We start from the raw sequence: 12,822 nt of genomic DNA, 5'->3' as shown, positions 1-12,822 counted from the left end.
ACAAAAGAAGTAGAAGGCATCCAAATAGGAAGAGAAGAGGTAAAACTGTCACTGTATGCAGATGACATGATACTATACATAGAAAACCCTAAGGACTCAATCCCAAAACTCCTTGAACTGATTAATAAATTCAGCAAAGTAGCAGGATATAAGATTAACATTCAGAAGTCAGTTGCATTTCTGTATACCAGCAATGAAATATTAGAAAAGGAATACAAAAATATAATACCTTTTAAAATTGCACCTCACCAAACCAAATACCTCGGAATACACCTGACCAAGGAGGGAAAGGACCTATATGCCGAGAACCATAAAACGTTAATCAAAGAAACTAAAGAAGATGTAAAGAAATGGAAAGATATTCCATGTTCCTGGATTGGGAAAATCAATATTGTAAAAATGGCCATACTACCCAAAGCAATCTACACATTCCATCCAATCCCTATCCAATTACCCAGGACATTTTTCACAGAACTAGAACAAACAATCCAAACATTTATATGGAACCACCAAAGACCCAGAATCGCCAAAGCAATCCTGAGAAACAAAAACCAAGCAGGAGGCATAACTCTCCCAGACTTCAAGAAATACTACAAAGCCACAGTCATCAAAACAGTGTGGTACTGGTACCAAAACAGACAGACAGACCAATGGAACAGAATAGAGAATCCGGAAATAAACCCTGACACCTATGGTCAATTAATCTTTGACAAAGGAGGCAAGAACATAAAATGGGAAAAAGAAAGTCTGTTCAGCAAGCATTGCTGGGAAACCTGGACAGATGCATGCAAAGCAATGAAACCAGAACACACCCTCACACCATGCACAAAAATAAACTCCAAATGGCTGAAAGACTTAAATATACGACAGGACACCATCAAACTCCTAGAAGAAAACATAGGCAAAACACTCTCTGACATCAACCTCATGAATATTTTCTCAGCTCAGTCTCCCAAAGCAATAGAAATTAGAGCAAAAATAAACCCATGGGACCTCATCAAACGGAAAAGCTTTTGCACAGCAAAGGAAACCCAAAAGAAAACAAAAAGACAACTTACAGAATGGGAGAAAACAGTTTCAAATGATGCACCTGACAAGGGCTTAATCTCTAGAATATACAAGCAACTTATACAACCCAACAGCAATGGAAAAATGGGCAAAAGACCTGAATAGACTGTTCTCCAAGGAAGATATACAGATGGCCAGCAAACACATGAGAAAATGCTCAACATCGCTGGTTATAAGAGAAATGCAAATCAAAACTACCATGAGATACCACCTCACACCAGTCAGAATGGCCATCATTCATAAATCCACAAATAACAAGTGCTAGAGGGGTTTTGGAGAAAAGGGAACCCTCCTGCACTGCTGGTGGGAATGTAAACTGGTACAGCCACTATGGAGAACAGTTTGGAGATATCTTAGAAATCCATACATAGAACTTCCATATGACCCCGCAATCCCACTCTTGGGCGTATATCCGGACAAACCTCTACTTAAAAGAGACACGTGCACCCACATGTTCATTGCAGCCCTAGTCACAATAGCCAGGACATGGAAACAACCCAAATGTCCATCAACAGATTATTGGATTTGGAAGATGTGGTATATATACACCATGGAATACTACTCAGCCATAAAAAAGAATGACATAATGCCATTTGCAGCAACAAGGATGGAGCTAGAGAATCTCATACTGAGTGAAATGAGTCAGAAAGACAAAGACAAATACCATATGATATCACTTATAACTAGAATCTAATATCCAGCACAAATGAACATCTCCTCAGAAAAGAAAATCATGGACTTGGAGAAAAGACTTGTGGCTGCCTGATGGGGGAGGAGGGAGTGGGAGGGATCGGGAGCTTGGGCTTATCAGACACAACTTAGAATAGATTTACAAGGAGATCCTGCTGAATAGCATTGAGATCTTTGTCTAGATACTCATGTTGCAACAGAAGAAAGGCTGGGGGAAAAATGTAATTGTAATGTATACATGTAAGGATAACCTGACCCCCTTGCTGTACAGTGGGAAAATAAAAAAAAACTATAAAAAAAAAGATAACAAATATTCTGCCAATACTAGTTTACCACAGTTGCTGTGATCAAGTTTCAAACTTGGCTCTGAACTTGTTCTTGGCAGCAGTAGCCATTCCATCTCCAGCTCACCCATAAAAGCAGGTTAGCAAAACCAACCTTTGGTCTTCAAGATTTAACATAAAATTCTCCTGAGCAGTATCTGTGTATTCTGTTTTGCATTTTGCCTTGCTAACTAGCCAGGTCCTTCTTTCATTTGTTCTTTTGTCCTTCTTACCTTTCCTTTCCTTCCTCTCTTTTCATTCTTTCATTTATTTTATTCAGATGTCAGATCCTTAATACTAGCAGTGGTTATGAATGCAGATCCCATCTACTATTTACTGAATGAAATACCCTTGGGTTGAGTTTTTAACTTCTCTATGCCTCAGTGTTCTAATATTCAAATAGGGGTAACTATTACACATATATCACAGTGTGGGGAGATTAGCGAAGAGCTTAGAATAAATAATGCAAGACACCACTCAATAAATCTTAGTTGCTGTTATGATTATTATTAGTCAATGGAAGAGAATAGGAATCCTAATGTAGCCCCTGCCCTGGTCAGGGATAGATCAGGAGCAGGGTAAGGTCTCAGTCTCACGTGCCAGTCCTTTAGTGGAGTGGAACTCGGGATGTGGGAGCTGATACTGGCACCATCTGCAGACAGGAGCACAGTTAACTACCTCCAGATCCAAAAGCACCCTGAGCAACCACCTCCAGATCTGGCAACATGCATAATCACCTAACTGCTAAACCAGAACATGGGGACAATATCTCCCAAGATTGGGAATACTGGACAGTTCCTTTTGTGAGGCAATACTCTGTTTCTATTTGAGATTCCTTTTGGAGAAAGGCAATCCCTCACAACACCTTAGCCTAGACAGTCTCAGACTGTGGTGGTGGTGGGGGTGCATCTCTTCCCCCTTCCCGGATACCCTGGAAAACCCCAAGTAGAAATGGTGACTCGTTCCACTAGCAACAAAGGGCCCTCACTTGATTTCAGACACAGTTGACCCAGGTCCCCTCGTCCTTTCTCCTGGGAAATTACCCTTACCCAGGAACTCCAGCGAGCATGGGAGAGGAAGCTGAGCTTCAGGGGATAAAAATTAGATGGGAGAACACAGCCATTGGGAGTTTGGGACCAGGCAAAATAAGGATTCAAGAAATAGAAATCAAACAGTCTGAGACAATAAGTGCAGACAAGAGGGAGTTCAGGTACAAGGGGTGAGAGACCATGTGACTAAAGCCAGGGCATTAAGGAGGTTTGGTTTTAGGAACAGGACAGAAACCCTATTACTAGGCCTGAAGCAGGAGGTCTGGGTAGAGCCAGCAGTGCTTTCAGGCTTGTACCAGGTCAGTGAGTGCTGATCTTGGGTTCCTTAAATTCCCAAGAGCACTAGGGAGGGCCAAGAAAGCATGTGCATGTGAGTCCCTATAGCATCAGGGGTGGGAGGGTTAGGGGAGAAGAGGCAGCATTCAGGAAGCTAGGGAGGTCATTTATTAAACAGCCAGGTATTCACCTCCACAGCCTAGAGTGAGCAACCGTTGCCCACAGGCCTGAGGACTCACACATTCTTACCTCTCCCATTTCCTAGAAGCCCACAAACAAGATATTCTTAGTTTCTTGTCTCAATATCACTGTCAAGGTGGGATCTCATTTCTATACCAAACAAGACAGAAACCCCAGGAGAGATCATCCTTTACCAGACAGATGAGATGGTCTGTATGTTTCAATTTAGAGAGACGGAGGATCATCAGGAAACACTAACAGTTCTTCCCATTCTGGGGCACCAATTCCATGGTTCAGCCTGTTTCTAGAAGAAGATGAAGAATAGCTTCATTTACTGGGTGGTCACGTTGTGCCAGGCATTATGATAAATGCTGTAAGTGCATTATCTCATTTGATCCTTACAACATTCTTATGAAGTAGGTACTATTAGGAGGAAACTGAGGTGCAGATAGGTCATAAGCCAAGCTGGGAGCTGAAGTGCTGAGATGCAAACCCAGGACAGTGTGACTTAAAAGGCCAAGTTCTGAAACATGATGTTAATTAAACTTTTTGAACACTCCTTGGGGGAGGGCAACCAGGAACCCTTAAGGATGCAGGCCTTTTTTAGAACCACAAAAGCAGCTTACCTGACTTCCTTCCAAGAATTCCTGTAGGACTTTGTTGTCCTATAACTTCTAGTCTCATTTTCCTACATCATGATGGTCCTGCTGCCATAGAGCTTCCAGGCGAAATCTGAGCAGATTGAAGAATTCTTGTTTATTGGCCTGTAAATTGTTTCTGAAGTTGTATCACCTCTGGCTATGGTCACGGGCTTCAGACACCCTCCTACCCAGCATGAACTAGGACAACTCTCTGCTTACATCCTATTTACCTGCTTGATCTTCAAACGGAACTGGAAAAATCAGAACCTTTTCCTCAGGAATCTCTTATAATTCTGAGGCATAGGTACACCTGCTTATCTGAAAAAAAGAGCCCCACCTGGAGAGCTACCAACAGAAGGAAACACGGTTCAGAGAAGCAGACTTACTGATGAGTCACATTTCACTCAGGATCTCTTAAAACAAAGTATTTTCTCCCTGCCCCTGTTTTGACTCATTTTCTGCCCAGAGTGACCCCCAAAACCCCTGTGGTGTCCTGAAGCTGCATCCCTAGAAGAATGGGGCCTCTTCCTACATAAGTGAGGAGAAGGGCTCCTACCCCCTGCAAAGAGGAGCATACAATAAATGGGACAATTCTGACTGGATTAAGGAGGCAAACACACTTCTTTTAAACAAATTTATTAATGTTTATTCTTCACTCATAAAAAAAGAACATATTTTTGGCTTTGAAATCATGACATAAAATAAAAAAGGCAAATAACTAAAAATTATCGGCTGAAAGTAGTTGGAAGAAACTCATGCTGAAGCATGAGCAAATACTACGTGCTTTGGGCTGTAGCGGGGGCACCAATCAAAGCAAGAACCAAAGATGTGGGGCCAATCCAAGGCCTAGGCTATGTCTAAAGACTGCTTACTTCCCAAAGGTCATTTGGTCAACATACATAGGAAATTAATCCTCCATTTATCTCTCTTTCCTTCTTTCCTTCCTAACCTTTAACTAGAAGAGTAGGCAGTAATGCGTTGATGTGTGTCTTTCTAGTTGGTAGGATAGTGTTGTTGTTTTAACATGTTTAACCTACATTTTTTCAACCTTTAAAAACATAAAACTGCTAATATCAACTGTAACTAAAAGCCATTTCTATTTTTGGTCAGTTATCTGCTGTAGGCAAAGCTTCATATAGGAATTTTTATTGCGAATTTCTATGACTGCATCCCTAACAAGCTCAATGAACATCTGAGGCCAAAGCTTCTGCAAAGCCTCATTTTTCATGTTGATTTCTGTAGCTTCCTTCACAAGGTCCTCGATATACATCTTGCAGAGTTTCTTTTTTTCTTTTATTTCCTGTTAAAAAAAAAGAGGACATTTTGCATTGAATCATAATTAATCCCAAGCAGCTTACCTCCAAACCAAAGCAACAATTAGCTGGACCAGAGATGCTTCTATATATTCTAGAAATAATCTATTCTGACTCCACCCACTCAGAGCAGGAATACTTCTCCACACACTCTCAACACAGAGCTTAACACACTCAACACAGCTGCTTGAGTAAAGACAGCAAGTGGGAGCTCCCTTCTTCCCAGTCCACTCCACCTCTGTAGAAAAGCTCTGTAAAAAATGTGCTTCTTGGAATCTATAGGAAGAAAACTTCTAGTTGAACTAATATGAAACTCATTTGCTAATTGTGGGGGGCAATAAAGCTTTAAAATTCCAACAAAAAAAAATGTTTCTTTATTGGAACCACCGGATCATAACTACTATTTTTCCATTGATAGACTTTTTCCTTTCTCAGTTCAGGTAGCTTACCTCACACAAGCCAGCTAAATGCACAGAATGATGGCTTCCAGTGGCAAGTAAATCAGGGCACAGATGCTGACAATCTTAGTTACTGTGAGGTCAGTTAATATCCATATACATACTTGAAATACCCATACTCTGAATCCACTCTGTATTCTAAGAATGCATGTAGTGGTACATTACAGTGACTTGTGGCTGAGACCATTTGGACAAAGTGGGGGAAAGGTGTACAAGGAAGAAGAGGAAATATATACAAGCCTGGGACCCAGAGAACGTTGCCTTCAAAAGCAACAGTGCTCCCACTCAATCTCTAAGTTTGGCAGTCTGTGAATGAAAAATCTGGGTTCAAAACAACAGAGGAAGTTTGGGGCCCAAGGCTATTGGGGCATTGGGCCCCCATTTCATCTTAGATCTGACACAAAGCCATTTTGTTTAATGCAGGAATTCAACATTTATTTTGGCTGTTGATACTTTTAGAGAGTATCTAGGCATGATGATGGAAAGTGCCAAAATATATATGGAAAAAAACAATGAATAGGTCAGATAATGAGAATTGTAGGGGAAGAAATTCACATCTGGAAATAAATAATAAATGTCAATGAGATAATAGGTTTAACTACTTGGAAAAGGATCTATTGAAACCTCCAACTCAAATCAAAACACCAAAATAATTTTAAAATAAAGAGTTAAGTTTAAAATATCAACAAATATTGCCATTGAAATCACACTATGAAGATCTGCAATAACTTGAAAAATGCTTATATTACAATGTTAAGTAGAAAAAGAAAAATATAAAATGAAATTTTGATAGAGGTTAGGCTACATGAGTATGTATTTACTATATGTACTTAGAATTGGACACTTAAAATTTGTATTTCGTTGTATATAAATATTACTTCAAAATAAACTATTGGAAATACCGAACTCTAATTAATGAACTGCATGTTAAATTATTTAGAGAAAAGCATGGTAATGTCTGCAATTACTTGGAAATAAATTTTAAAAATAAGGCGGATTATTGATGGATAGAGAATGAGTAAATGCATAGATATGTGACAAAGCAAGTACATCATATAGTACAATATTAACGGTAGAATTTAGGTTTGAGTGTGATGAGTATTTACTATAAAATTCTTTCAACTTTGTTGCAAGTTTGACATTTTTATTAACAAGTTACAAAAAATATATAGAAAGTTAATGGAAGAAAGTATATTGCAGTGTCATGAAGACTGTCTTTGGGTAGTGAGACCATGAGTGTTTTTGCTTTTTTTTTTTTTTTTTTTCTTTTTTAGGGCCACACCCATGGCATGGAAGTTCCCAGGCTAGGGGTCGAATCAGAGCTGCAGTACTGGCCTATACCACAGCCACAGCAACACCAGCCCTTAGCTACGTCTGCAACCTACACCGCAGCTCATGCAATGCTGGATCCTTAACCCACTGAGCAAGGCCAGGGATTGAACCTGCATCCTCATGGATCCTAGCTGGGTTCGTTTCCACTGAGCTACGATGGGAACTCCCTTTGCTACTTTTTGCTATTTCTCTTCCTTTTCCAAATTTTTACAATTTATAAAACAACAAAATAAATATGTTTTAGAATCCTGATTAATCAATATAAGTTAATGATGGGTCCCAACTGTCACTAACTCCCTTTTACAGAAGCATATTTTGGAAATTTCCTTATGACATATAAGATTTCTCTAAATAATCACTCACCATTCAGGGGTCAACATGCTGATCTGATTTAGTTGATGTGCTAAAAACAACAGGCCACAAATTGAACTATCATAAAAATATGTACAGATTTTGATGGGTGATAAATAACAAATGGTTCCAGCTGGAGACTTCTCTGGTGAACCTAACTTCTCTAACTCTGAAATACAGACTGGGACTTAGTCACCTGTACTAAGTTAGCTTGCTGATGAGAATAACATTTTACTGCTCCCTTTTAATACTCTGTAAATCTGCACTACAAAGGGACTACCAGGAAGAAGGACAAGTGTGAATCACTAGAGATCAGTAACTACAATGAGCAATGTTTTACAATGAGTAATGTTTTTACGCAAGTAAAAGACCTCTCTCACAGATTTCCAACTTCCTTAAAACACGATTTTAAATTTCTGAAAGTTCCTAGCAGTAGAACTAGAAAATTTTTATAGCAATAAAGGATAAAAAAATAAGAATTTTTAATGTATTTTGTTAAATAATTTATACATAATAAATTAAAATGAACTTTTCATAATTGGCATAGTGCAATTTTTGGTGCTTTAAAATTTCCTGCTATAGTTTCTTCCATGACGTCTTTATAAACATGTTGATACAGAATTGTATCTACTATAATAACCCTTAATTTAGTCAGTGTTTGAAAGCACCTTTACTTCGTCATTTCTTCTCTTGTCTAAGCCAATTACTCTGCGTCTCCATGCAGTATACTCTAAAACTCATCAGGTGCTGCCAGGACAACTCACTTGGCACCTCCACAATGATCCTGTTAAGAGCACATCAGAGATGCATCTCTTGCCCTGACCCGTCAAGGAGTTGTTACTCTTTGAATAATGCCTTTTTTTCCATTCTCAAATGCTTTCACACATTTTTTCCCCCCATCCCACAATATCCCTGTTGGGGGTCATAAAGCAAGTATTTGACAAGTTCAATCCTGATGAGGTGACTTCAATACAATATTTTTATATTATTTCTTCAAACTAAAATTTTGTCATGAAAGATAGGAAAAAAAGGTCAAAGGTGGATTTGTTATACAGCAATTTAAACTGTAATAACACTTGTATAGGGATTTAATCCATATCTCTATTTTATAAGGTCATTAAAGGTTGAGAGACTTGCTCAGGATTAGATATCATCTACTAATACTTAGCTAGAGAAAAGACTAATCTAGTCCTTGAAGAACCTGAAGTTTAGTTGGAGACCTGGCCTGCACACATTAAAAGCTGACTAAAAGAAATGAAAGAGTAAGTGCTGAACAAGATATTTAGGCAGCAAATACTATCACTGTTCAAAGAAGCCGGAGCCATTTGCGCTGGGGTGGTCAAGAAGAAGTGAAAGTAGGAAGTAATATGACAGTATGAAAGAGGCCAAGGTCAGGAATCAGAAGTCTGAGCTCTAGAGGCAGCTCAGTCAGGAACTTACCATGTGATCACCATTAGTTCACCTAAGTTTGCAGTTTTCCTCACCTAAGAACAGGAATGGATTCTTTAAAGTCCCTTTCAGCTTTCCAACTCTCTTGTCCATCGTAAATCTATTTAGAATGAGTCAGGAGATGGATGGACAACTACCAAGCAACAGAATTATACATGTCACGTGTATAATTATACACGTCATTCATACAATGAAAGGGTCTGCCTACCCTGATTTGTGAGGAACTTACTTCAATTAATTCCCTCAACAACTCAGGATGTACAGAGAGGGCAGAGAATGAGTACTTTGTGTTGTAGTGATTTAAATATTCTTCAAGAAGTAGAGAATGCTGGGTTGTGAGTCAAGAGAAAGTGATTAAGGGACTAGAGCAAGGTCTTTCAGGTAATAAATAAGTGGAGGAATCATGGGCTCAGATCCAAGTCTCCTAATGTCATAGTATTCTTTCAAAATGTTATGTGGCTTCAGATTTTTTTCCCTTTGATATTTCTCAAAACAGGAGTCAACACTTGCTGTTTTTACTTCTTGATTGCTTATTTACTGCTCAACCCTTTAATCGAGGCTCTGCTTCTCTGACTCCATTGAAACTATTCCTGATTTTGAAACAGCTCAATTGCTCAATGTATCAGATATTCCCCCCTCTGGTTTGTGCCACTGTGGTGTTAAAAAACTGTAGCCTACCTAATCAAGGTTATATTTTCATCTATTTTTACAATGAGAACTTTAAAGTTTTGCTTTTTGTACTTGGGTTTTTATTTGATCTGGAGTTAATTTTTGTTGTAAGGTGTTAATAGGGGATCAATATGTATTTATGATTTGATAATGCATATCCTCAGTAGCATTTAGTAGATAGTCTGTCTATACTGGTCTGCAATATCTGCTATCTTTACAAAGTTTCTCCTTATCCATGGGGTAGTTCTGGCTCTCTATTTTGTCCATAGGTCTATGTAATCTATTCCTAGACTACTTTAACTGCTACAGCTATAATACTTCCTATCTGGCAAGGCAAGTTCTCCCCACCTCTACTCTTGTGTTATTTTAGGTCCTCTGCTCTATCAGACAACTTTAGGATCAACTGGTAAAGTTCCACAAATAACCCTGTCCAACTTTTAATTAGAATTGCCTTGTATTGATAGATTTAGAAAGAACTACATCTTTACTATGGAGAAAGTTTCTTCCATAAAGCATCTATTTAGTTCTACAATGTCTTTCAATGTAATTTAATAACTTTCCCTATAGAAGGCCTATATATATTATTATTATTAATCTCTATATAGTGTTCATTGTTATGGTAAATTACATTATTTTAAATTTATTTTTGAATAGGTAATACAACCTATATTGGATTATTGGTTTGCTTTATTACTGACTTCTAAAAGCTTTTTACAATTCAGGGAGTTAGTTGCAATTTTTTCAGTTGGTTCTTGCTGCTTATTTTATCCCCCTGTAGGCCTTTCTCATCCCAATGCTAAATATTAATTATCCATGGTTTCTTGTGGGATTTTATGCTGCCCTTATAAACTTGAAATTGATGCTGATGTAAGATACCTGAATCCAGCTTTTTTTTCTCAATTTCATAGTTATTCCCAAATCACTAATTGGATAGTCCATTTGACTTGAGATTACTCTTTATCACATAAAAATTCTCTTTCATATTTAGATGTGTATTTGAATTTTCTATTCTATTCTATTAGACTATCTTTTTATGACTATCTTGCTTTAACCGATAATACTTTATAATATAGTATATCTTAATACCTCATAGTGCTAGTCTTCTCATTATTTTTCTTGTTCAGTTTTTATGGCTATTTATGTTTATTTTTCCACATGTACTGCAGGATCAAATTCAATGAAAAATTTTTGGTATTTTTACTGGAATATAAATTTTTAAATTAAGGAAAACTGACATTTTTATATTAGGTCATAGCTATATGGTAGATTTTTCCATTTGCATAAATCTTTTGTGTGCTTCATTAATATTTTAAAGTTTATTTCATATAGATCTTACATACTTATTAATTAGTTTGTTACTAAGTATTTTATCTTTTTGTGTTGCTGTTGTGAATTGGGTCTCTTTCCCATTATATTTTCCTATAGGCTGTCATTTACTTAAATGGAAGCTGTTGATTTCTGCTCCATTACTGAATTTTCTTATAGTTTTTTTTACAGTTTCTCAATTAACTCGCTTGGGATTTCCAGGTATCCAATGATATTGTCTGCAAATAGCCCTTTCTTTAAAGTTACCACCGATTTCTTTCTCTTGTCTAATTGTATTGTCTGTATTGATGAATAATAATGGTGATATTGGACATCTTGTCTTGAGGCTAACTTTATGATGCATTAGTGTTCTACTGCTATGCAAAAAAAAAATTACTGCAAACTTGGGGGTTTAAAACAACACGCATCTATTATCTCAGTTTCCCTTATCAAGAGTCCCAGGCAAGGCATAGCTGGGTGCTGTGCTCAGGGCTTCTTTGCAAGGCTGTAATCAGTGTGCTGGTCAGGCTGTGTACCTTTCTGAAGCTTGAAGTCCTCTTCTAAATTCAAGTGGTTGTTGACAGAATTCAGTTACTGAATTCCCATTTTGTTGTAGGCTGTCAGCAGGAGGGGCTGCTCTCAGCTCCCAGAAACTTCTGGAAGTTCCTTGCCATGTGACCCTCTCAAAATATAGTGGCTTACTTCTTCAAGACCAGCAGAAAAATTTCTCAGGAAAAGCTTGGATCCTCTTTTAAAGGACTTGCCTGATTGGGTCAGGCTTATCCAAGATAATCTCTCTTTCCATTAACTCAAAGACTTAGTTATATCTACAAAATTCTTTACCCTTGGCCATATTTCACTGGTTAGAAGCAAGTCACCGGTTTTATCTGCACTTAGGGAATTTTACCTGAGTGTTATCAGGATTATACCAGAAGACATCAGGGGGTGGGAATCAAGCCATCTTAGAATTCTGCTTACTATTAATGCTAATATTTCTAGAATTTCCCTATCAAGTATGATGCTTACTATCCAGTTTCTATTTATCCTATTTTTTGAGGTGAAAAAAATTAAGGATTGATGTTGAATTGTGAGAAATGCCCTTTGAATGTCAATAGAAATAATCATAGATTTTCATATCAGATCTATTAATTTGCTAAAATTGAATTTTTCTCACATTCCTAGGAATAAACCACCCTTGGCTGTAATTTTTCATTATTAATTTAATCTTTTGCTATATTCTGCTTGATATCATTTTTTAAGGATTTTTGGATTATCAATAGTCTTAGGTATCTGGTCTAGCTTTTCTTTTTCTGTGAAATCCTAGAAGATTTGGATTCAACATTACATTATAGGACTTAAAAAAATGAAAAAAGTTTTCCTTTTTTTTAATACTGTTAAATAACTTAAAAATCATTTCAATTGTCCATTCCTTAAAGAGTTGTAGGTTTCTCTATGAAATTATTCTTATTTTATAATCAGTTCTTTGATATTTTTCTAATGTCTTTTATTGAAATCACTATTAATTTTTGACTCCTAGAACCAACCTCTTTCAGGAAGACAAGGACTCAATAATCCTGCCAGACTGGCTTTCATTTTCCTCTTTTGGCAATTCTCAAGAAGCTCCTCTTGGCCAAAGGATTAAGTTCCATCTCTTTGACATATCCCTCTTGCTACCTTTTCAGTCTTTTAACACCATCCACCTCAGTATCTGTGCTGCT

The 12,822-nt window shown here is 37.5% G+C and overlaps 1 protein-coding gene across 2 annotated transcripts in view; it reads right to left on the bottom strand.

Moving 5' to 3' along the window:
• Nucleotides 1–4,847: 4,847 nt before the first annotated feature.
• The window catches only part of LRRC49 (leucine rich repeat containing 49), a 145,357-nt gene continuing 137,382 nt past the window's right edge, over nt 4,848–12,822 (bottom strand). For both annotated transcript variants that reach the window (XM_047767200.1, XM_047767201.1), the window contains one exon: nt 4,848–5,527. In XM_047767200.1, the coding sequence (XP_047623156.1) occupies nt 5,324–5,527 (204 nt within the window). In that variant the 3' untranslated portion in view covers nt 4,848–5,323. The remainder of the gene's footprint in view (nt 5,528–12,822) is intronic.

The sequence above is a fragment of the Phacochoerus africanus genome, chromosome 2 (assembly GCF_016906955.1).
Source record: "Phacochoerus africanus isolate WHEZ1 chromosome 2, ROS_Pafr_v1, whole genome shotgun sequence".
Lineage (NCBI taxonomy): Eukaryota > Metazoa > Chordata > Mammalia > Artiodactyla > Suidae > Phacochoerus > Phacochoerus africanus.
This window is presented reverse-complemented; position numbering and strand designations above follow the sequence as displayed.